General features: G+C 39.5%; 1 protein-coding gene across 1 annotated transcript in view; it reads right to left on the reverse strand.

Annotated features, from left to right (window-relative positions):
• The window catches only part of Tshr (thyroid stimulating hormone receptor), a 138,339-nt gene extending 114,346 nt beyond the window's left edge, over positions 1-23,993 (reverse strand). Inside the window, exon 1 of the mRNA XM_027931648.3 lies at positions 23,824-23,993. Within this exon, the coding sequence (XP_027787449.1) occupies positions 23,824-23,993 (170 nt within the window). The remainder of the gene's footprint in view (positions 1-23,823) is intronic.
• Positions 23,994-24,690: the final 697 nt, after the last annotated feature.

The raw sequence follows: 24,690 nt of genomic DNA on the forward strand, positions 1-24,690 counted from the left end.
CCACAATCCCAGACCCTAATAATTTCTTATAATTAACATAATTATAATTGACTAATTATAATTTCTTATAATTAATATAAAAAAAATTGAACCAGGATTAAAATACCCTTATAGAAGTGAACTAGCCAAGGATCAGGGGTCATCAGGAGGAGATCTAATCAGCTTTGGGTCATAACTGCAGACACTAGGTAAGAGTAGATTACTACTTCTGGGTGGCCAGTATTATTTTGGAAATGGTATCTGGGAACCATCAGGATTGATCTGCCTGGCTTTAAGAGAACTAATAGATGTAGAAATGGTAAGCTGAGAAATGCTTGACAGATGAGATGAAATACTATCTTTAGAAGATAACAGTCAGACTAGGAGAAATGTTATTTTTTGTTTGTTTCTAAAAATAGAGGACACTTGAGCAAATTTATATGCAGAGAAGAAAAAACTCAAGAACAAGAAAAGGCTGATAGTGCATGAAAATGTTGAAAATAACAGGATGATAATTGAATTTTCATAAAGACACCACAAAATGTCAAGTATGTTCTGAGTAAATTGTGCTCAACAATTACAGATGGTCCTGAATTATAGTGGTTCCATTTGTCATTTTTTTGACTTTACAATGGCACATAATCAATGCATTTTCAGTAGATAACCATATTTTGAAATTTGATCTTTTTCTGGGCCAGTGATATGTGGTATAATCTCTCAAATGCCGGGCAGCGGAAGCAACCCGAAGCTCCTAGTCAGCCATGCAGTCATGACAGTAAGCAACCAACACTCTACAGTATATTGTGTTGCCAGTGTTTTTTTTTTTTTTCCTTTTGGACACAAGTATTCAATAAATTACAAATATTTAACACTATAATGCAAAAATGAGTTTTACCTTAAACACTTGCCCACCTGTAGGCTAATATAAGTATCTGGGCATGATGATGGTTGGTAGATTAGGCACATCAAAGGCATTTGTAACTTATGATTTTTCAACTTCCAATGGATTCTTGGGACATAATCCCATTATCAGTCAAGGAGCATCTCTATATTCTTGTTCTTAAAATGAACTGGACTTTGTGCAAGGTACTGTGAAATCATTAAGTGATTTACCATATCAGAGTTTATAGTCTAGAGGATGATACAGACAAGTAAGCATGAAATTAAAATAGCATGGTAGAACAAGGAAATGTATAGTGCTGGATTAGTTCTATGTAATGTAGATTTGAAAAAAAGGAAAATCTTCCTGAAGAAACTGATGTCTAATTTATATTGAAAACTTGAGTACAGAACCTTTTTTTTTTTTTTTTTACCCACTGTTATGGTTTGGATACGAAACATCCTCCAAAGGCTCCTGCTTTGAAGGTTTGGTTCCTATTGCAGCAATGTTCACAAGTGGGGCTTTTGGGGAATGATTGGATCATGATGGCTCTAATTTCATCAATGGAGTAATCTATTTATGAATTAATAACTTAATGGACAATTGGAAGCTGGTGAAAACCGTAGGAGTAGGGCCTAGTTTGAAGAAGTAGGCCACTGGGAATATGCCCTGAAAGGGCTTAGTTTGTGTCTCTCTAACTCTGTCTCTCTGTCTCTGAATCTCCGTTTCTCCCCCTCTCTCTCTTCTCCCCCTCCCTCTCTCCATATATCCATATATACATCCTTCCTAACTCCCATGAGGTAAGGAACTTTCCTCTGCAATACCCTTTAAGTCATGATTTTCTGTTTAATCCGCAGGCCCACAGCAATGGGGCCAAGAGACTATGGCCCTTTGAAACCATGAGCCAAAATAAATCTTCTCTCATTTAATTTGTTTTTCTCATGCATTTTGCCACAGCAATGGAAAACTGACTAACATACCAACTGTCCTCAATACCCAACATAACTCCTCAGACAATAAATCTCTGTAGAACAAATTATCAAGGAGCTGAAAGATGAAGACTTTTTATAAGTCTAGGTAATTAAAAAAAAAATCTTCCCACTATGATCACTTATAAGTGCTCAGTAAAACCTAATAATTCTTTAAAATAAATGGCTGACCTCTCTAGTAAGATGAGAACTTCCTCAGGTGTCAAAAGAGAACCAAGAACAGGCTGGGCAGCCTTGTGAGTGCTGTAGGAGTGGGAAGGTCCTCGGGGAGGGGGAAGGAGTTACAAGTCACAGTCACCCAAGGGCTTGGCTCTTGATGCTGACACTCTGGCAGAAGAAGAGACATGTGTAAAGGGCAGAGATGGAATTAAGGTATTGCCATAAAATCAGAAATGTCAGATGGCCGCACATATAATGGAAAGTGTGAGTCAAAAAAGATATGCCCACTGAACAAAGTCTGTGCAACCCTTCTATATTTTCTGTATTTTTTTTTAATTTTCTTGAGAATCTGGACTCATGGACCTGCCCACAGATTTGGTGTTTGGGTTAGCATTTAAACTAACTGTGTGGTTGAGGCACCTCCCAAGCTGAAATAGTAACAAAATGTGGCCTGGAGTGGCACAATCCCTGATGTTGCTGGTGGAAAGTTACACCAGTCCAGTTACCAGTCCAGGTTACACAAGATTCTCAATGGCTTAGCCCTTCTTCCTATGAGTTTGTTAGTCAACCTTATAAAATAAGAAGGTAACAGTTCATCCCAGAAGAGCCATTTGACCTGACAATTAGCAAATCGAGATGCTAAAAAATTATATGAAATGATTTCACAGTGACTATAAAAAGATTGCTTAAAGCAATTCAAGACACAAAATGCATAGTCAAAACCATAAAGAAAAAAAACAGAAGAATATGAGAAAGAATGAACAACTGAAATATGACACTGATGAAAACACATGCAATTATACTGGGTGGATTAAACTGAAGTCTGCTGGAGACTGTGAGCTGGAAGATAAAACTAAGAAAATTAGATAAGATGCAGCACAGAGAGAGACACTCCACATTGAAAAACATAAAGGAGGCGTTAAAAGGCAAGAATTAAAGGTGAATGATCCAACATACCTCTAATAGGACTTATGGAAGAAAAGAAGAGAGAGAATGAAGAGAGATGATATTAAAGGGAAAATGGCAGAGAACATCTCATTCAAAATAGGGCAATGAGTTCAAAGGAGGATAAAAATAATTTATCAGTGTCTGCACACATTATATTGAAAGTGTTGAACATTGAGAATGAAGAGAACTTAAAAGCAAATAGAAGCCAAAGACAAAAGGATTACTATTAAAAGAATGACCATCAGATGGGTGGCAGATTTCTTAACAGCAGTAATAGAAGGCAAAAAAAAAATGATAAAACTGTATCTTGACCCTTGGGATCAGAGGAAAAGTTAGGAGAGTGATAGAGCTTCAGCTGTTGTCTATGACATTTCATTTATTTAAAAAAAATGAGAGAACTAGTCAAAGAAAGCAAAAATGTTAACTTCTGGTTAATCTTGATGGTAGTGAATAGCTATCTGTATTGCTATTTTGTGTGCCTTTAGATGCATTATAACTTTTAAAAGTAAAGTATGAGTAAGATACAGGAGGAGTGGAGATAAAGACTGTCTCAGTAAAAAGGAATGAGTTGTGCAAACACATAGGAGCAACAGAGTGGGTGGCACATTCTGGAATTTAAAGTAGTTCTAAGTGGCTGAAGGAATAGAAGTGACTAAAGTAGAAAAGTAAGATCCTGCTGGAAAGAGTTTAACACACGAGAAGAGTTTGAAATTTCTCCTGAAAGCACCGGAAGCCCATAATGTGTTTACGTGGGCAATTGAGACTCTGATTTCAGACTAATCGTTCTGACTGCTATGTTTAGCAAGGACAAAAGAAACCCCAAATATAATGGTTCAAGCGGGAGAGAAAAAGATGGTAGTGTGAACTTGAATGGCAGCAAAATGAAGACAGAGTCAAGAGAGATTTAGCTGGTAATGACTGATAATGGATTTTCTATTAGGGACAAGTAATTCTATGCTTCCTATTTTGAGTATTTGGGTAAACAGTGGATCCATTCAATGAGAAGAATATACAGAAAGATAGTTTTGGCTGAGAAGATGAGGTACTTTTGGAAATGCTAAATATTAGAAGTCTATAGAATATCTAACTGGGCAGTTGGATGATATAGGTTTAGTTCTCAGAGACCTGGCTTAGAGATCTGAAATTGGAATTTGTTATGGTTGAATCTGAAATGGCCCCCAAAGGCCATGTTCTAAAGTCTTGACTGCAAGCTTATGCCAAGGAACTGTTTTCTGTTCAGCTGTTAGATGGTGGTGGAGTCTTTTGGGAGTAGAACCTGGTAGGAAGAAGTAAGGGCACTGGGGGTGTGTTCCTGAAGGAGATGATGAGACCCTGCCCGCCCCCCACCCTCCGCTTTCTGCTTCCCAGGCACCATGAGGTGAGCAGTTTTGCTCACCACACACGTCCCATCATGTGGTGCTGTCTCACCCTAGGCCCAAAGTGGTGGGGCCCAAAAACCATGAACTAAAACCTCTGAAACCATGAGCCAAAACAAATCTCTCCTTATAAACTAATTATCTCAGGTTATTCTGTCACAGTAACTGAAAGCTGCCTAACACAGAATTCATTAGAATTCTATTAGATGTATGAAAGGGAGTACATGAGAGGCAATTGTGGCATAGGACAAGGAGCGAAGGAACACCATCATTTCAGAGATAGGGAGAGAAAGAGAAGCCTTCATAGAAATTCAAGGTTGTATATTTTAGTCCATTTTGCAATGCTATAAAAGAATACTTGCTGTTGGGAAAATATATGTATAAAGAAGAGGTTCATTGGATGGTCCTAATGGCAGGGCACCAGTATCCTGGTGAGGGCCCTCTGGCTGCATCACAACCTGGTGGAGAAATAGAAAGAGAATCTGTCTCATGCAGAGGGTAGAGAGAGGTCACATGGTGAGACAGAAAGCAAAACTGGGAAGGAGCCAGGTGTGTGCTTTTTATGACAACCTTCTCTCACGGGAACTAATTCACTCCTACCAGATCTGATCCACTCCCATGAGAAAGCATTAAACCATTCCTAATCCCCCACCCGCTCCATGGCCTAATTACCATCCACTAGACCCCATCTCCCAAACGTTCCACCACCTCAGCACCACACACTGGGAACAAGGCTTCCAGCATGTGAAGCTTTAGGGGCAAGCCATATCTAAACTGTGACAAGGTATTTATGGAAGAGATGAAAAAGAAGAATGGGTATAGCAGCCATGAAATGTGCTGCTCGGATATTCCTCCAGGGAACTGTTTTCTGTTCAGCTGTTAGGAGGCAGCTAGCTGCCAGCCTCCATCTTCAGCACAGCCAGGTTTTGTCTTGGTGTTTTAACCAACCCTCCTCTTCCCAGGAAGCCTACAACCAACAACTGAGTATGGCAGGCATACTGGAGCCTGGCCTTTAGGCCCAGTGAGGAGTTTCTCTAACAGGTGATCCTTGTTCCAGAGGTCCTCCTTGGGTTAGCCACCAAGACTTTGTCAGAGATGCAGCACAGTCCAGGGCTCTCTCTGACAAATCCTGCTTCCTTGCCCTTTGTCTTTCACAGATGTTTCCCTTGAGTGAACCATTGACACTCCCAACTCGGTATCAGTATCTGCTTCCTAGAAAAACCCAACTGGTACAGTTGGTACTAGAAGTGTTCTGAGAAAGCAGAGGTAAAATGGGGTTTGGGAACCAGTTACTATTTCCAGTTCAGTAATGGAAATCCCATAGCAATGGGACTCCCACTCTAGGTGGTATGTGGGGCACAGATAGCCCTCAGAACAAAGTGGCAGCCCATGTTCTAAAACTTTCACCAATGCCGACTTGGAAGAATGTTCCATAGAGGGAACTATCCTGTCCTGTGTGACGGCTCACGGTTTAGAAAAAAGCATGTGTGGAAGTGGGATATGGAGGCATGAGAAGAGGAAGGAGAGCAATATATACAGGGGTGAGGGAATTAGCTGGATTTTGTTATGTTGGACTGAAGTTATCAGAAATAGATAATGCTAGAACAAAGCTGAGGGTAATTAGCCTTTATTGAGTCCAGTGGATATCAGAAAAAGCTGAAGACTAAACTTGGGACTTCTGGTTAAGAGTTATGCCTTTGTGTAGATCTCAGCAGAAAAATGGATAAATAAACGGATTGATTCATTAAGTGGAATACTGTAGAAGGATTTCTCTGCCTGTGTGTCAGTTGACATGGAAGGCCTCCAGCTGCAGTAGGGCCTGGGCAGGACTCTGCAGCACCAGGCTGTGGTACAAGCAGCCCCACCACTTGGGCCATATGAGTTGGCAGACCCGACTATATTTGCGGTATGATGTGGAGTTTATGGCAGGCACTCATAGGAAAATCAAAATGCAGTATTTTGGAGTTCTGGAGTAGGGCCACACCATCTGCAGTGCAGAAAAATAGTGCTTGGTGTGCTACTGAGCACTGGTTGAGACTGAACTTGTGACTAAGTAGACCAAGTGGCTAGGCATCCTAAACGGAACATCCTGAGCTGATCTCCATTTGACATACCACATCCTGAGCTGATCTCTATATGACATACCAAGTTAAAATGTCAGGCAGACACAGCAGCGGTTGTCAGAAAGTGACACATCAGAGATCAAGCCTCAGCAGGACTGCAAAGCACAGGTAAGCCTCAAAAGCTGGCAATCTAGATCCCCAAGATATCCACTCAGATGACAGCAGTCCTTCACTGTTGGCTTATGCTTCTGCCTACGTGAGGGTCCCCAAAGAGCAACTGAAGGAAAGGAAAGAGTCAGAGCTTGGTGAATGGTTCAGTAGCTTTGGTATGTGGATGTTGAGTTAGTCAATGGGCCTGCGTTGCACAGAGAAGTGGTCTTGAAAGACAGGGGCAAAGAAAAATCTTCCCAATGAGTGGATTACAGGGAAAAGTGACCCAAGATAAATATATATATATATATATATATATATATATATATATATATATGCATCTGTGAGCTAATGGATTAGCCTGTTTGTCAGAATCCTGGCAAGAAAAAACTAGAAGATTTCATAGAAGAAAGTCTTGTCAGATTCATGAGTATATATTTAGGAGAATGAGCAAGAAATGTGATCTTTGCATCACATATTAGTGACCACCAGAAAGCAGTCACTATAGGAAAAAAAAATTGAACAACTAATACAAAATAACTTTGCCAGTTGACATTTGCCAGGCTTTCTCACTGGCAGAATTAGCACAGTTGGCTGGCAGAGATGGAGGCTACACATAGGTCTGGAGCATGGTCTCCCACTCACAAAGGCTGATCAGGCTGTTGTCACTATTGAAAGCCCAGTCAGTTAGCAAAAAAAGATCAGTAGGGGGCATTTTCCTGGAGGGGATCACATGGCCATTTGGCAGCAAGCTGATTATAGTGAGCCTCTTCTTTCTAGAAGGACCAGTGACTATTATCATGGTTGTAGACACTTATTCCAGATAACTATTTGCCTTTATTGCTTCTTACTGCCTCAGGCAGTATTATATGGGGGAGATTTCCTTTCCTTCCTCCCTCTCTCCCTCCCTCTCTCCCTCCCTCCCTTCCTTCCTTCCTATTGAACCCAGGGCTCGTAACCACTGTGCCACATCTGAAATCTTTTTTATTTTTTATTTTGTGACAGGGTCTCACTAATTTGCTTATGGCCTTGATAAATTGCTGAGGCTGGCTTTGATTTCATGATCCTCCTGTTTCAGCCTCCCAATTTGCTGGGATTACAGGCATGTGCCACCACTCTGGGCCTTATCTAGGGAAATATCAAAGTGTCTGACCCATAGGCACAGAATATCCTACAAGAAAGCAGATGACCCTGCAACTCACTTATCAAGAAGGAGGTAAAAGAGTGCTCTTATGATCATGGATTTTCTGGACATGTCAAGATCCACCCAAATCATGGTCAATCCAGAAGTGGTTAGCTTCAGAGTACAATGGGATAGGCTGCGGAAGGTTCAACAGAAGTGCTAACTTACAGGCAATACGCTGCCATGATGGGGTACCATCATGAAAGCTACTCATTGAATCACAAACCTCTAAGTGGATTTTGTGTCCCATTAGAGTTTGGGAACCAAAGTGCTGAAGTAGGAGTGGCCCGGCTTGCCATTATATCCAGTGACCCATTGGAGGGCTCTTTGCTTCCTATTTTTACAATTCTAGGCTCTGCAGGTACCAATAAATGTTACCTGGGCATTTGGGACTTCTTATATAAAGAGTAGCAGACTAAAGAAGGAATCAATTAGTTGTTAGGAAAAACTGATGCTATTCAGTGGGAGTAGGTAACCCTGCTGTCATATAATGAAGGCAGAGAAGAATATGTGTAGAACACAGATGATCCACTTGGGCATATCATGATATTTGAATGGACAAGTGTGATAACCCCAACCTATGAAGAATAGACCCCAGACCCTTCAGGAATGAGAGGTTTGACCATATCATCAGATAGGTTATCAAAACCAGCAGAAATGAAAGCTAAGGAGAATTTAGAAAGAATAGTGGGAAAGAGATGATAACTACCAATTATAGTATTGCCAGTGCAGCAAAGGAGTTAGAGTTCATTCCCCATCTTCCCTCTTCTGTTTCCCCCGAGGGAAGACAGACCTACTGGAATCTTAGACAGTGTGTCCCAAATATATATGGAGAAGTGGATGTACACAGTGCTAGGAGTGGGTTATTTCAGTAAACAAAGGTGAGCACTCCATTCAGCAATGCACTTACTGTTGAGCTGCAAGGAGTGGGTTTGGCATGCCTAACCAGCTCAGCATTGTCCTCAATGAGCAGCAGTAGCCCTGCCTCCTGGGCCCATTAGAAGACCCACACTGAGGCACAGGCAGTCAAGGAGTGTGATGTGGAGGAGACCACGAGAAGCCATTAGACAAAAGACAAAAAGCATCTGACTCAGGAAAGGATCTAAAAATGTCTCTGGACATTTTGCAACAACAGCTGCCAGTGACTTTGGTCAACTGAGTAATGAGGGTAAAAGCCAGATTGCACTAAGCCAAAGGGTGAATGGGAAGTCAAAACATCAAGAAAGCAAGTTGAGGATATTTTGCTATGAAGGGAGGGAAGGAGGAAGGGAAGTAGAAGTGGTAAGTGAACCCTGATATGGAAATTATGGAGGAAAAATATTTTGTTTAGGGGAAAGACATTTGAATTGTTTAGACAGCAGTGGAAAGGATCTGAGGAAGGAGAGGAAGAAAGTCAAAGTAGGATAAGATCAAAAGAACCTGAATGCACCAGAGGGACCTCTCCTGCATTGTTATAAGAATGAAAGAAGAAAGGATAAGTATATGGGACTCTAAGTTAAATATTTACCTTTTATTGTTTCATCTTTATAGTATAATTCCCTCAAATACTTCCTTAAATCAGTGTTTTCCCCCCATATTTGATAAGTTATAGTCTCCCATATTCTTACTCTGCTAAATGAAAAAGGTTGACCCTGAATAACAAAGAGATCCTTATGCACTTGAAGAACTTCCTTGGTCTTCCCAGAAGTCCTCTACCATAGAACAGAGCCATCTTATAAGGTTTCCAAGTAAGAGATAGAATAGGTAAGACACAGGATGATTAAGTGCCTTGCTAAAATGTTCATGTCTTATTGAAGGTCTCCTGATATAATTTCCATTTCTACCTACCACGCTTTAGTGCTTTGCTATAGTCATAGAATAGTTGTCCTATGAGGTGGGCAACTTTAGTCCTCTGCTCTTCTCCATGATTTTTAGCTGACGTAGCTTTTATGCAAGATAGTTCCCTCCCTATTTTGCTGCTGTTGATAATGAATATACTGCATATAATATAAAGAGAAATCAGAGACTCTCCAGGCCACCCTGTATTTTCAGACATGATATACATAAGTTTCTATAAAGTGCCAAGTTTCTTATGAGTAAAAGGAATCCTTCTTAAGTTCATCAGACCTCTGTTATCACCCAGCACTGAAGCAGACAGAGATTGATGGATTCTTTCATGCTATGTAGAGCACATTTCAGAGCTTCTGGTTTTGTTGTTTTCATTTCCAGGGATTGAGGATGGTTGTGAAATGGCAATTTGGTTATGCTACATAAGAAGGCCCTCCAAGCATTAAATATGGGCAACTGGAGATTTGGAAATACTAACAGAGTTTTTAGTCAAACTATGAAACAGGACAGATAAATTCTTCTTACAGATTTATGGGCCCCATTGGGATAGGATCACACACACACACACACACACACACACACACACCACACACACATCAGAATCTTGGTTACTTTATCCTACTAAGAGCAATTCCAGGAGACGAATATCTCTGAAAGAGGAAAAGAACTCTTAAGATATCTTTACCATGTTCCTTTTGCAAAATGGACAAGTGTTTTTTCTCCTTATTAAAGCTGCACAACTGATGCCATAGGGCTTCTGAATGGTCTCTTCCTAGAGATATAAATTGATATAAAAGAGATCTCACACAATCTCAGACTTACTACTGCAATGGTGACAACTGCTAACCTGTATCCAAGAAATATACTTCTTTACCAGTTTTCTGTGTACCTACTCCCAGTACTAAGTTCCTCATAACCACATTTTGATATGGATATAGCAGATCTCATAGATCTTGCTAGTTTGTTTATCCTGTGAGTTGAGCAAGCAGAGTCTTCCACACAGGGAGTCTGTGGGAGATGAGAATTTGACCACATCTCTTCTGCCTCTAAGATCAAAGCAGGTGAGGGAGGAATACCTGAGAGAAAAACACTGATAAATAAGGGGAAGAATAATCTATTTCTCTCATGTAAACCTTTTTTATAATTCTTGGCAAATTTTCTTTCTTAGAATATTGGCTAACTTTTTAATGGAGATACAATATAAGGTAAAGAAGCCAATATTATTATGAAAAACAGCCATGGAAATGGTATACTATGTGAGTTGTTCCCAGCTTCCCTGTAACAAAGAAAAGCCCTTTGCTTGACTATTGACTCATAAGAGTTACAAATGATGGTGCATGCACTGCTACTGGGTTATCTCTTTCTAGATGTGTTGCCTAAGATTGCCATGAAACATAGAGGTATAAATGCATGGTGTTTCTCAGCCAAATGGCCCCAAATACTCTCCTTTACAAGATAGGCATTCAAAACTTTTTGACATACGCAAGCAGTTTTGTACTCCAAGCCTCTGAAAATAAGCATGGATGTTTTCTGTGCCCCAATTTTCATTTTCAAGATGCAAGGCATTGAGACAGAGAGGGGCTGCTCTCCACACCAGTATGTTAATAGTGAAACTGCATGAAAAGTCGTGGGAGCATTAGTCTGGCCCTGTTCACATGTTTTTCCATCAGGCCACTTGTCTGATTGCTCCCACTCTGTCTCTACAATGTTATGACACTTGAAAATGTTATGCTCAGTGGAAGAAGCAAGACCCAAGGGGCACCTATTGTTTGATTCTGTTTATATAAAATGTCTTCAATAGGTAAAAGAACATAGAGACAGAAAGTAGATTAGTGGTTGCCAGGGGCAAAGCAGGGAATGGGGAATACTTATTTAATCAGTACAGGGTCTCCTTTTGAGATGATGAAAATATCAAACATTTTTCAATAGTTTCTTTTTGAAACTAGATGGAGGTGAAGGTTCTACAATATTGTGAATGTACAAAATCCCACTCTGTAATTACACTTAAAAGTGACCAGACCAGGGGTCTGTATAATTATTATGCACCAATAAAAATTTTTAAAAAGTGATCAATTTTGTGTCATGTGAATTTTACAACTGAGAAAGGAGGAAGGGAGAGAGAAAGAAAGAGGAAAAGAGAAGAGGAGACACCATATTTAGGAAGATAGCTATGACATAACATAGAAGGACTAGGATTTAGAGTCAGGAGTTTGAGTTTGAATTCTGATTCTTTCACTTATTAGTGATAAGTAACATAAGAGAAAGGAAGCTGATATTTTTGGGTTTCAGTTCCCCTTATAAATTAGAGTCAGACATGCACCTTCCAGAGCCACTTTGAGGACTTAATGAGATATTATGAAAACACATAGTATGACTCTAGAGTTGACACAATATAATTAACTGAACAAAAGAAAACAACATAATAGTGATAGGTTTTTTAAAAAATATTTTTTTAGTTATAGATGGACACAATGTCTTTATTTATTTATTTTTATGTGGTGCTGAGGATAGAACCCAGTGCCTCTACCACTGAGCCCCAGCCCCAGCCCTAGTGATAGGTTTTTTAATGCAGTACAAAAAAGAAATGTAATTCAAGTCATAACTAAAATTGTTAAAATGTAACAAAAGCAACTTGGATCAATCATTCATAAAAGATAAATATCATGACAACTTTCATATTATACCTTTGCAATGATTGTGTCTTAAAAGGAGCTCTGTAGCCGACTGGATTTGCATTGTCCTCTCACACAGGAAAGAAGTAAGGACAACATCCTTCTTACAAAAACAGAGGCCCTACATTTTAGTGTGGGAGCCAGATATGTAGGAAACTTGGGCAAATGAGAAATCGTGTAAAGGCTGAACTACTTTGAACACCTCTGTACCTCACTGTAGATCCTCTCAGCCCGACCTATCTCCTAGCCTAGCCACCACACGGTGGTGTGAGTTCCAGCTGGCTTCACAAGCTACAACTTGATAGCACTATACCTCAGCCAAGCACCATATGCCTCTCACCTGTCACATTGGAGCGTTCTGTTAGTTCTCAGGAATTATTTTATCATCCATGCACAAGGAATCTGAAAGGTTGATAGAATTGACATCCTGACCTATAGGGACAGGAACTGGGGGATATGGTTTTCCTTTCCTCCCTCCTAGAACCAGAATCTTGAGATACTTATCTGAATTCTCAGGTGGTCTTATGGGATACAGCAACCATTTGTTCCTAGTAGCTACAAACTCTCCCTCCTGCCCTGCTTCATTTGTCCATCCTATAGTTCTGCTCCCTAGAATCAAATTTCCCATGGAGGATTTCTGAGCAAGCTCTCCTTTCAGAAGAATCCAAGCTAAGACATTACCAACTCTTGTCTTTTCCTCAGACTCCACAGTCTTAGGAAATGCAGATGGATTCATCTTCAAAATAAATCCAGGATTCAAACATTTCTCATCACCTCTCCTGCTAGTAAGCTGGCTCAGGCCCTCATGTCTCTTACTTGATTAACAAACAGTACCCAGGGGGATCCTTAGTAAAATGTAAGTCAGATCTTTGCATATCTGCAAGAGGGACTCAAAATCCTTAAGAGCTTTTTATTCAGGAAAGTGTGTGTGTGTGTGTGTGTACACACACACACTACTATGTATATATTAGATCATTATATATAGTGATATATGTATGTATCCGTAGATAGATAGATAGATAGATAGATAGATAGATAGATAGATAGATCTGTCCCTTTTAACTACTCTGACCTTATTTCCTACTACGTTTTCTACTCTAGCCACATTTCTTTTCTTCTTGCTTCTTAACACACTATGCCTGTTTCTTCCATGTCTCTTTTGCCTCAGTACTTTTGTATTTATGCACAATTTTCTTCCACCAGATATCAGTTATTTGTTTGTTTGTTTATTTATTTATTTTGCCATCTGTTGATCTTTGTGTTCTACTTTTTTTTTTTTAAAAAAAAATGCTGGCTATTTTCCCCTACTATAATATAAAGCCAATGAAGTAATTTAGCATATGTCTCCAATGCCTAGAATAGTACTACCGTATGAAATATTTATTGAAAAAATTAAGTAGAAAGGAAGAAAAACTACAATGAAATACTATCGATCTAGAGGTAGAATTTCTGGTTATGTTGAATCTTTGGACCATGTTCATGGGCCCAGAAATAATTGAAAAGGACTTTAAGATGAAAATACTGCAGTCATCAAGCCTGCTGAAGATCTTGTCACAGGAAGGCCCTAGGTCTACCTGTCCTCAGATCCTACATGAGTCTTTCCCCAAAGTTAGACTTCTAACTTCTCAGCTCCCAAAAAGATTTAAATAACAAAATATGATGTGATAGCACCTGAAAAGAGGCAATTTCATTTCCCTCTCTGGAGTTGAGTAATTATAACACTTGGGCAAGGGTAAAATCAAGCCAACGTCTGCAAAATAAAAGCCAAACCCTCAATGTATAATGAAAATAGAGAGATCATGTTTCCTGAGAGAAAAGCTTGGACGCAAGGGAGCTTTTTCCAGGTGCATAAATGATGTGGCAAGTTTATTTTAAGATGATGATGAAATATTTGAATTTCTGGCATTTTCTGAATGGCAAAATGTTTTCAATAGAACTACGCCAGAAAATCCAGGGCACATATGGATGTCATCACATGTAAGGGAACAATATACCGGAAGTCTAAAAAATTACAAATGCCTGCTTTGTAACTTTAAAAAAAAAAACCAAAACAACAAAACATTTTGCATTGAATGTTGTCCTAAATGTTCTTACTAATTCATACAGAACTGAAGTGAAATAAGTAGAATCTGACATCTAAATGGGACGCTTTAAAATCTAATCTATAATTTTGAACAAATTGGGACCATTTTGCCCATGCTTAAATTTTTTTCCACTATTTTTTAATAGCAGTAATGAAAGGCAAAGAGTAATGAAGTACATTGATTAGTTTGATTAAAAAATAGAAACTCTGTGAAGGGACTTAATGTCAGATATGACACATCAGACATTTGTAAAGTATGTTTTTAAAGTATTGACTTGAAGAATGGCCACATTTAGTAAACTTTTGTGTATAAAGAATCCTCAAAGGACAGGCTATGTGTGAGGCATAAATAAAATGGTCATCATAATAATATATTTATAAGGAAAGCCATCATATTCAAAGGCAAGGCAGTTTTTGTTTGTTTTTTAAAAGTGTTTTGTGTTCTTTATAATAAAATAGATTGAGCCATAGTGAATACCAAACACACACTTATGGTTACATAAAAATGCCAAATTATTCCAAAGCAGAATTTCTTTAATTATTAGGGGGCCCAAGATACTTTTGGAAATCTAAGAAGTGTAAGTCCAGGTTTTCAATAATGACAGATTCCCAGAAGCACAACCATGGACTTCTAGAAGCCTCTGAACCTTTCGCTAATAAACTTTAATCTGAAGGCTAACCAACTTAACTGTACAACCAGAAAACATTATAATAATCAAAGATATTAATTCAAGGTAACAATTTCTCAGATCTGGACAGAACAAAATAACTCTTTTGGTAAGTTTACCAGTATGTTCTGATGGGATTAATTCATGAGCAATATATTTTGAGCATTGTTAATTAGTTTTCTATGCTTGCTGCTTTATCAGAGGTCATCTAAGAAAATAGACTCAGACTCCAACTTTGCCAGGGTTTGTTCATACAGATGAAAATATCCAGGCATTGTGGATCCAGGTCTCTGAGATAATGACTAAATGGGCATAGCTTCAGTGGAGTTGGTCTGATCCTTGAAGTTGGACTCTTATGGGCATATAATACTGCACCCCAAATTACTTCAAAAGCCCTACCATGCCTGCTCTTCTGGGCATTCAAGTCGAGTTTCTGGGATATTCAAATGAGTTATTACATTACCATGAAAGTACAAGGAAATACTCCAAGAAGACATGTATAAGCTATCTAATATCTATGTGATGAATAAGAATTAAAAATGACCATAATGTTTTGGAAATTAAATTTAAACAATAAAACTAGAAATTCTGAATGAATTTTTTTTGCTTACTTCAGGAGATCCCCGATACACTGAAAATTTCTTTCCTATTACTTAATTAGGAATACCACATTTGAAAAGTTTAGAAGTCCTGGTGAAGTTAATATTTTGTGGAGGTGACTGTTCAAAATAGTGTCTATAACATGGCTTTAGCAGTCTCAACATAGGGCCAGACAAGTGGAGAGAGATGTGTAACCCCATCAGCTGTTACTTCAGTATCTGAAGAACTGGTGGCCCAGATAACCAGGAAAAAAATGAAATATAGGCAGAATTCCATCCACTAGAACATAGCACTAAAACACAAAGGCTTTGAAAAAGAATCATAAAAGGCCAGGAAAGACCCAATAAAATGACATTAAAGAGCTTCCAGAACCATTCATTCATTCCTGTGTTCATTCACTCCTCTGTTAAGCAAATATTTATTGACTGCCTATCATACCAAGCTCTTTCTGGGCACTTGGGATGCAGCTGAGTGAAACAAATGCACACCAAAACAAAATAAAAAGCTTGTTTTTTGCTTAAAGGGAAAAAACATAAGTAAGAAAGCATAAAAATAAACAAATTGTGATGTATATTAGAAAGTGATGATATTCCTGATCTACAAATATGTCGTTTTTGTGGATTCTCCTTTAAACAGTAATATCTTCCCTGTTTCCTCATTATAATGGGTCAAATAGTGTCCCACCCCCCACCCTGCCATATTCACATCTAGCTGGAACCGTAGAATGTGACTGCATTTGGAAATAGTGTTTTGTAGATGTAATTAATTAAGTTGAGGCCATACTGGATTGGGGTGGGCTCTAAAGCTAGTGATTGAAGTAATGCAGCACAAGCCATGGAGCAGCAAATATTGCTGGCGGCCCTGGGAAGCTAGGAAGAGTCATGGAGGATTCTTCCCTTGAGCTTTCAGAGGAAGCTTGGCCCTACTGACACTTTGATTCCTGACTTTCAGCTTCCAGAACTACAACAGAGTCAAATTTCTACTGTTTAAGGGCACCTGGTTTGTGGTGCTGTGTTATGACAGCCTTAGGAAACTAATATATACTCAGCAATGAGTCAATTAAAATAGTTAACATGTGTTCAACTTGTGGCAGAATGAAAGTTATAATTTTACCTTGCTCTGAAAACTATCATTTAACAGTAGTAATTCATCTACATCTCCTAGCAATCTGATAAGGCAGGTAATATTATTATTCTTATGTTATGAACGAAGATTCCAAGGCCCAGAGAATTTAGATAATTTAGCATACCAAGGACAGAAAGCAAGGCATTCGACCCAAATGGTCTCACTCCAGAGAAGGTACTTTCTCCTCTCCTGTCCCTACAGATAGTATTGGGGTATCTAAAAATGTGGGATTCTTGGCACTTGTAAGGTCTAATTTAGTAGATTCTCTAGAATTTTCTAAGTATTGGGAAACTTTTGTCAAACATTCAAGTACAAAACAAACTTTTTATTCATTTAAATTATTTGATTCAATAATATATTAAATAACTCATGAAAGTATTATTAAATAATACCCCTTAAAGTAATGGTTGTAATTAATTAGACTTACAAATACAACAATATACAATGGTCCCTCTTTATCCACATTTTTACTTTCTATGGTTACAGGTACCTGGAATCAACTGTGGTTCAAAGACATTCCTATTTATCTTGATTCTTTTGAGACAGAGGCCATATCCACACACCTTTTATTACAGTACATTGTTATTATTGTTCCGTTTTATTATTATTTATTGTTGCTAATCTCTTAATTTACCTTATTCATAAATTAACTTTATATCAAGAATGTATGCATAGGAAAAACATATAACAGTATACATAGACTGTCAGGCATCCCCTAGGAGTCTTGGTATACTACTATATTTGGAAAACTCAAGAAAAACCCAGGTTTTGCATTCATTACTTTAATTAAATATTAGTTTATAAAGACATTTACACACCCCCTCCCTGTGCTGTGTTATAAAGGGAATAGTAACCAATTTTATTGCTCATTGGTTCTTGAAACCCCTCTTTTCCACTCTATGCCCTTGCCCCTGCAATTCTTCATACTCAACTCCTACCATTTCTTCAGGCTTAAAGCCTTCCCTGAACTTTAGTTTACGTAAGTTAGTTCCCCACCCCTGCCAAGAACACTCAGCACACTTGCACAACCGTAATTACATGTTTATGTGGCTATCTGACTAATCGTTAGCTTCTACACTATACTAGAAGATCCTAGAGGAGAGTGTTGGTAGTGTCCTTCATCCAATCCAGCACTCAACACAGTGTCTTGGATACACCCAAAGCAGAATGAAGAAAGTGATAAGTGATGTTGAGGGCATATGGCCCCTCTTTGGTGGGAATTCCACATTGCATGCCTCTCCCAGACCTCCTCCCTCTAGCAGCTAGGACAAGGCAGGTACCTTTGCCAACCAATAAGATCCTCCATATAGGATAACACTCTCTGACTCAAATAGGCAGGGACAGGCTTGGTGTGGTAGTGTATACCTCCCAGAGAGGTGAAGACAGGGTATGGCAAGTTCAAGGCCAGTCTCAGCAAATTAACAAGACCCTGTCTCAAAATACAATAAAAGAGCTGAGTGTGTAACTCAGTAGTAGAGAGCCTCTGGATTTAATCCCCAGTACTGAAAACAAACAAAGAGAGTCAGGGACAGTTGAGAAAATATTGGTGGCAATATAGAGCCAACAGTTATAGGACTTCAGATGTTCAGTGGCTGTGGTTAAAAAACTGTCCTAACCAGATCATTAGCTGTGGCTCTAACTCCTTGCAGGCTATGGACCCTGGCCTATTTTGAAAGCCTGGTTCTAAAAGAATGGGAAAGAAGAGTTTCAGGAGCTATAAGAAATTCTGAAAAGGACCTGAAAGCTGAAGGAATTGATTTATTCACTTGGGATAAAGATGTCAACAGACAATAAAATCATATAACATGTAAATTATATCATTCTTTTAAATATTTCTTTCCTTCTTAACTGGGCAGAATGGGTTATCTGTTACTTACTATAGAAAATCTTAACTGAAATATATGCTATATGTACATTAAAATGTAATATGTAAATAATATATGCATATATATATATATATTTGGTACTGGCGATTAAACCCAGGGGTGCTTAACCACTGAGCCACATCCCTATCTCTTTTTACTATCTTATTTAAAAACAATGTCTCCTTAAGTTGTTTTAGGGCCTTGTTAAGTTGCTGAGGCTGGATCTGAACTTGCAATCCTCTTGCCTCAGACTCCCAAGCTGCTGGGATTATAGGTGTCTACCACTGTGCCTGGGGTTACACATATTTTTTTTAATTTTATTTTTATATAGAGTTATGCATCACTTAATGGTGGTGATATATCATAGAATATGCTTATAAAAACCTGGATGGTGGTTTGTATAGCCCATTCCACAGCTAGGCTATACTACATATATATTATTGTTTATGTGGTTTGTCATTAACTGATATGTCATTACACGGTGCAAGATCGATTCTATCTTTCTTTCTTTCTTTCTATTTTATTGGGCTGTGTTGTCTAGGCATAGAGAACCTCTTTTTTAGGTTAGAAACCAATTGTTATTCATGTTGTGACCACCGACTGTTACTAAAACCATTTTGAAATATGGGGAACAGGGATGATTTGAAGATATATGAGATTAGCTTACATAGCGTGAGATAATATTGAATCACACAGTGAAAAAGTGATTCCTTTTCCTATTGTCTTTCAGTCCTTCTGATACTATCAAGGACACAGAGTAGGGTTGGATCTGTTTAATGCTTCTCAACACTTCGTACTCTTTCTCTTTGCAAAGAGAAGGGAGCCTTGTATTCACAGCATTCACAGACAATAACCTATGCCTAGAATTTCATTACATTTTTGTTTTTGTTATACTCAGTTTTCTGTTTACCTCTCACTTAAATAAGTCATGATAATTTTGCATTTATAGCAGCAATGTATGCTTTCCTAAATAAATTTCTTTCAGTTAAAAAAGTGGTCTACTTAAAATATACTGAGGAAATAGTAGCACAGATGGTACACAGGGCAAAAATCCCAAAGATGATGAATGATTATCTAGTTTAGAAAACACTGGGATAGTGTGCAGATGCAGCATGCAAACGACTAAAAATAACCTGAAAATCACAATACAGACAGCCACTCCTTCAGAAACATTTCTGAAGAGAAGCACGTGTGTGGTAGAAAAACCATTTACTGCATTGAATCCTAAGACCCTAAACAGTGGTGGGGGTTGGAGGAAGGAGAGATGGCAATTACTGCCACGATGAAACTGCAAGTGGGTAGGTTAAAGGGACAAGGCAAGGCAAGTTGGCACTTTCTGGAGGAACAATCCACACAAATCTAGAATGACTATCAATGTCTCATTCAGAGAAGGATGGTCCTCTTATACATAGAGGTAAAAAAAAAAAAAAGTCAACTTTCTGAATACGAGAGATTGATGGATCAGTCTTGCCAAGCTTCATTTTCAGGTCATTATAATCTATAATCATATTCTATTATATTCATTATAATCTATAATTATATTCCAAAATTTTCAGTACTGGGACTCAAATTCAGAGCCTCTATTACTGACCTACATTATACCCCAGCCCCCAAATTTAAATTTATAATTTTATTCTTTTGCTTCATTTAAATTACCTTAAATCACTAATTCCCAATTGAGAGTCAATTTTTTTCAGACTTTCTGCATATCAGAGATTGTTGAATGTTCCACTGGGGAGTGGGAGAACTAGCTCTCCCTCTCCTCACCCCCTCACCCCCTGGCACCCCGGCCCTGTTAAAGTCACTGTCGCATGACCACTGGAGGACACAGGTGAGGAAAAGACTCAGAACTACCTCTTCAGTAAGAGACACAAACAGTGTAACTGTCTCCCAGACATCATGGGCCATGGGTATGGGTAGCACAGAAAGTTGAGGCCTGTGCAGTACCTTTCAACACCATGAAATATGGGTGGAAGTTTAAGGCTTAGGAAAAATTATTCTCAGCACCATGGTAATTTGTAAAATGGCTAAGCAGTGATTCTGTAGCATCTGGATAAAGGATACAGAAATAAGGCAAGTAACTGCAAGAGCACAAGTCCTTCCATTTAAATCAGTGCAGGATCTTCAAAAACTTCAAAAAGAGGTACATCTAAACAATAACATAGCTCTGGTCAGAAAACATCCCTCAGCAACGGATCTTTTAATTTAAGTAGTTTCAGAAAAGGGATTGCTACCTTGAACAAGTTATTTATTAATGGCAAAGATATGGTTTGGTGCCTCAGGGAATGCCTTCTATAACTTAAAAGGTGAGTTTTCTTTCCCTCCCTTCCTTCCTCCCTCTCTTCAACCCTCTCTCTCATTTCCTCTCCCTTCTTTCCTTTCCCCCAACCTCCTAATTTCTGAGTTCTTGCATGCTTCTCTGGCCAACGTCCCTCAAGGTTATATGTGTTTTATTGGACATCACTGGTTTTCAAACTTTTATCTCTAAAACCTCATGACCATCCTGGGGGAAAGCTGGCAGGGCAAGACCCACGTACATCTGATGGCAGCCTTTGAAGTTCAATATGATATTTCAAATCCTGTCTCCACCGTTTACAAGCTGAGTGACACGTGTGTGTGTGTGTGTGTGTGTGTGTGTGTGCCTCAATGACCCCATTTTATAAACGAGGATAATAAAATCACCAACTTACTTGGATTTTGTGAGGACTCAATGGGTAAATTGATGCAAAGTGCTGAGAACAGGGCCCCACATAAATAAGCACAGCACAACCATTAGGTTTACGTATTTGACTTCTCCCATAGTCTTTCCTTTGACGGAAGAGTTCTACTGCCCCCAAAAGATTAAAAAAATCACTTTGCTGCTGTCACAGATGGTTGTAGTTGTTGTTTAAATGAGAACACCATAGCATCTAACCCACATTTTTCATCAGTTTTCTCTTCCCCGTCTCAGAAAGTTTTCATTGTTCAGAACACAGTACCTTGTCCCCATTATTCTCAAGGTCACATGCTCCTTGCTGTGTTTATCCAATCACGCTTTGTGATTCAGTGGTTTCCCTCAGAGTATACTCAATAGCATCATGACATCAGAAAGCACCTAATTGAACCTTTTATTTTACTCTGAACAAAAGTTGAAATCTTCCAAATAAAGGATCTCACCCTGTTTCTTGAGGAAAGAATGAAGAGTGGAGGGTTTCTCGACTCCTATCCCATGGCTTGTTCTCTGACAGTCCTTCTCTCAACACGTGGTGCAGTTTCACTCAACATGATTCTGAGTTCCTTTGCATTCTCAGAGCCACATCTCTCTCCAAGGACTCTTGAAATTCTGCCACTGATAACTTTGTGCTCTGGTCTTCCCACCACCCAGTGGACAACCTGTGGCCACCATATTCATTTATTCACTCATTCATGTGAGCTTTATTTGAGCTTCTAAACAGTTTTAGTTCCTCTGCTGGGTTTGAGGAATTCAGAGTGACAGGGTCACTGTGTTAGAGGACTTCATTTCTACATTGGTAGGTATGCGAATAAAGATGAGTCACAGGAGCCAAGCACAGTGGCACACACCTGTAATCCCAGCAACTCTGGAGGCTGAGGCAGGATGATTGCAAGTTCAAAGCCAGCCTCAGCAACTCTTAGTGAGGCCCTAAGCAACTTAGTGAGATCCTGTCTCAAAATAAAAAATAAAAAAAAGCTGGGGTTGTGGCTCAGTGGTCAAGTGCCCCTGGGTTTAGTCCCCAAAAGAAAAAGTCATAGGAAAACACACAGTATATAAGGGCTAGGGTCATATTCATGCACAGAACATTGAGAAGGAGGGTTGTTCACCCAGCCTAGGCATCATGGTCAGGAGAAGCTTCTTAAAGGAACTGACTCCCAAACTAGATAGACACAAGCCAGACAAAGAAAGGGGGAAGGCACTTCAGGTGGGGGATAGAATGTGGGAGGGGGAGCAAGGGCACTGGTGTAAGCAGAGAACTTTGGGGGGGATATGTTAGAAGTTGTGCTCAGTAGGAGTGGGAAGTCAGATAAATTAGAAGCAGAGAGGTTTGACATACTGGGCCAGATCTTACAGTGTGAACAGAATGATTTTATTCTAGAAGCTGTACAGAACCAATGTAGCAGTTTCATCAAGAAGATGAGAATTTATTCTGTAATGGCATCATGGAGAATGAAGAAGTGCTTAGAGGTTATTGCACTAATTAATCCAAGTGATATAAGAAAGTAGGATCTCTTCAAGCACAGAAATATGTACCTAGGCTACGACATTCACGATCAACTGTTGAGTGTTCCTATGAGCTGAATTCTTGAGAACTATACAACTGTTTTCCAGCCATATACTTTTTTTTTTTTTTTAAGTAGTCTGTATTTTCTTACTTTAACTAGGTAACCTTTCAGGTTGTTTGATCATTCTTTCTTTCTGTTCTTTTTTGTTTTTTTATTTTTAATCAATTAAAAAGCCCTTTTACCTCAGTGTTGACTTCAGTTATCCTTTCAATAATCATTAATTTAAATTTCTGTTAAGAAACATTGTGTGTGTACCTGAGTGTGTGTGCATGTGTGTGTATGAGTGATTTTAGTTGCCACCAAATTTCTAACTTAATCTTCAGATTAAAAAAAAAAACATGGTTCATGAAATTTCATTGCTTTATACTTCTACCATGTCTATCAAAAAGAGGAGTTCTAGATGCACTCCTTGGTGGGCAGTTCACCATTAAGGAATTATATATATTGGGTGAAGGGTACATTTTTTAAATGGGTTCCTGATTAATTTTTTGACAACTATTTGATAAATCAGCAGAACTAAGACAATTTCTTATCTAGAAAAACTAAAAAGAGAATTTTTTTTTTTTTGCAATTTTTGTAACCCAAGATAAAATTTACAAAGTTTGTTCTTGAATTGCTTTTAATCTTAGTAATATTGGAAGTGAAACCAAGATTCAGTCAGGGATAGGAGTAGGTGAAGTGCATAAAGGTAGCATTTTAGAAAGAACGCCTCAATGAGTCATTTCGTACCAGAGTTTTGTTACCTTTTCTTTTGTTAAAACACGAGGGTGTCAGGAATGATAACTTTCCAAGTGTGATTTGATGACATTTTTACTTAGGGACAGATACATGCGAGCGCGCGGGCACACACACACACACACACACAATATACCAATCTACTTTGGCCAGTTTTCAAGCTGTTTCGTGCACTTCCAAGTGTCCACCTTTCCAGGTGTCTTTGGCCTCTGCATCCTACCCTTTCCTCTCCCGTGTACTCACAGAGTCTGCGTACTGGGCGGTAGGCTGGGGATGCGGTGAATATCCTTGCAGGTGACTTTGAAGTCGTCCTCCTGGTGGCACTCGCAGGGTGGAGATGGACACCCCCTGCCCCCCAGACTCCTGGGCAGGGAGAGCAGCAATACCAGCTGCAGCAGGGACTCCAGCCTCATTTTTCTACCGGTCCCCAAGGCTATGTCTTCATCCTGAGCTCTCGTCTTATTCTCAGTCCTTTGCGCCTCCGATTCCCCTAGGCAGAGGGAGATCAGGGAGCCGGAGGGGTGGTAGGAGGGAGGACTCCAAGAGGCTGTGACCTCACCACCGCAGGGGAGGCTGGAGAGGGAGGAGAGGCTCTCAAGTGCTCAGCTTCCCTAGGCAACTCTCTACCCAAACAAGCCTACTTGTTTCACTTTTTTTTTTTTTTTTGGCTTGAGCCACGCAGCCCGCTCCGTCTGTTCCCAGGCACCGGTGCGGGCTGTTCCCTCTGTTTTCTAACCCACCCCAACGCGTTCCTTCCTATTATTTGTCTCCAAAGCCTCCTTTAGAAACCATTCTCCCTACTTTTTCTGTAAAATGCAAAACACCACCTTTCTCTGTGCCCAGGACCCACCCGCACGCACTTTAGCCCGGGAAAGCCAGCTTGGATTGGACGGTGCTGCTGAACTTCAACTTCGCTGCTGAGAGTCTGGGGCTGGCACACCGCCCAGGCCAGCCCCGGGTGCAGCCCAAGCGGGCGCGCGACTGCCCTGGCGGACCTTTGATTTTCGAGGCCGCCCGACTCCAGCGCCCACCCCGATCGCTCCGCGCCAGTGGCCCTCTCCCACAGGAGTCGCCGCCAGCATCCTCCAGGAGGCGACCATCTCTTCCCCG

Source organism: Marmota flaviventris, chromosome 2, assembly GCF_047511675.1.
Source record: "Marmota flaviventris isolate mMarFla1 chromosome 2, mMarFla1.hap1, whole genome shotgun sequence".
Taxonomy (NCBI): Eukaryota; Metazoa; Chordata; class Mammalia; order Rodentia; family Sciuridae; genus Marmota; species Marmota flaviventris.